Source organism: Buceros rhinoceros, unplaced genomic scaffold (assembly GCF_000710305.1).
Source record: "Buceros rhinoceros silvestris isolate BGI_N320 unplaced genomic scaffold, ASM71030v1 scaffold22821, whole genome shotgun sequence".
Lineage (NCBI taxonomy): Eukaryota > Metazoa > Chordata > Aves > Bucerotiformes > Bucerotidae > Buceros > Buceros rhinoceros.
In genome coordinates this window covers 1-233 of record NW_010393956.1, presented here as the reverse complement: position 1 = coordinate 233, position 233 = coordinate 1, and the positions used below count along the sequence as shown (strand labels likewise).

The following is a 233-nucleotide window of genomic DNA, read 5'->3' as shown; positions in this document are numbered from 1 at the left end:
AATAAAAATACTGGCAAAAAAGGCTGCAGGTGTCTTGCTTTTTTTTTTTTTTTTTGACCGCTTCTTTTTTTCACCCCTTCTCCTTCCTTTCACTTACCACTTACCCGGCGAGATCACTAAGAGGCGGGAGGGGGGGAGGTAGGCTGCGCTCTTAGGGGCTCCGCTCCGCATCCCCGGGGGAGCCCCGAGGGGGTGGGCAGGGCTGGGGAGGACCCCGCGCTGACGAGGCGGAG

General features: G+C 57.5%; 1 protein-coding gene across 1 annotated transcript in view; it reads right to left on the bottom strand.

Moving 5' to 3' along the window:
• SHH (sonic hedgehog) overlaps window positions 1-171 on the bottom strand; it is a gene marked incomplete at its 3' end in the record, with an annotated part of 4214 nt that extends 4043 nt beyond the window's left edge. The window contains exon 1 of the mRNA XM_010145084.1: window positions 105-171. Coding sequence (XP_010143386.1) covers window positions 105-171 — 67 coding nt within the window. The remainder of the gene's footprint in view (window positions 1-104) is intronic.
• Window positions 172-233: the final 62 nt, after the last annotated feature.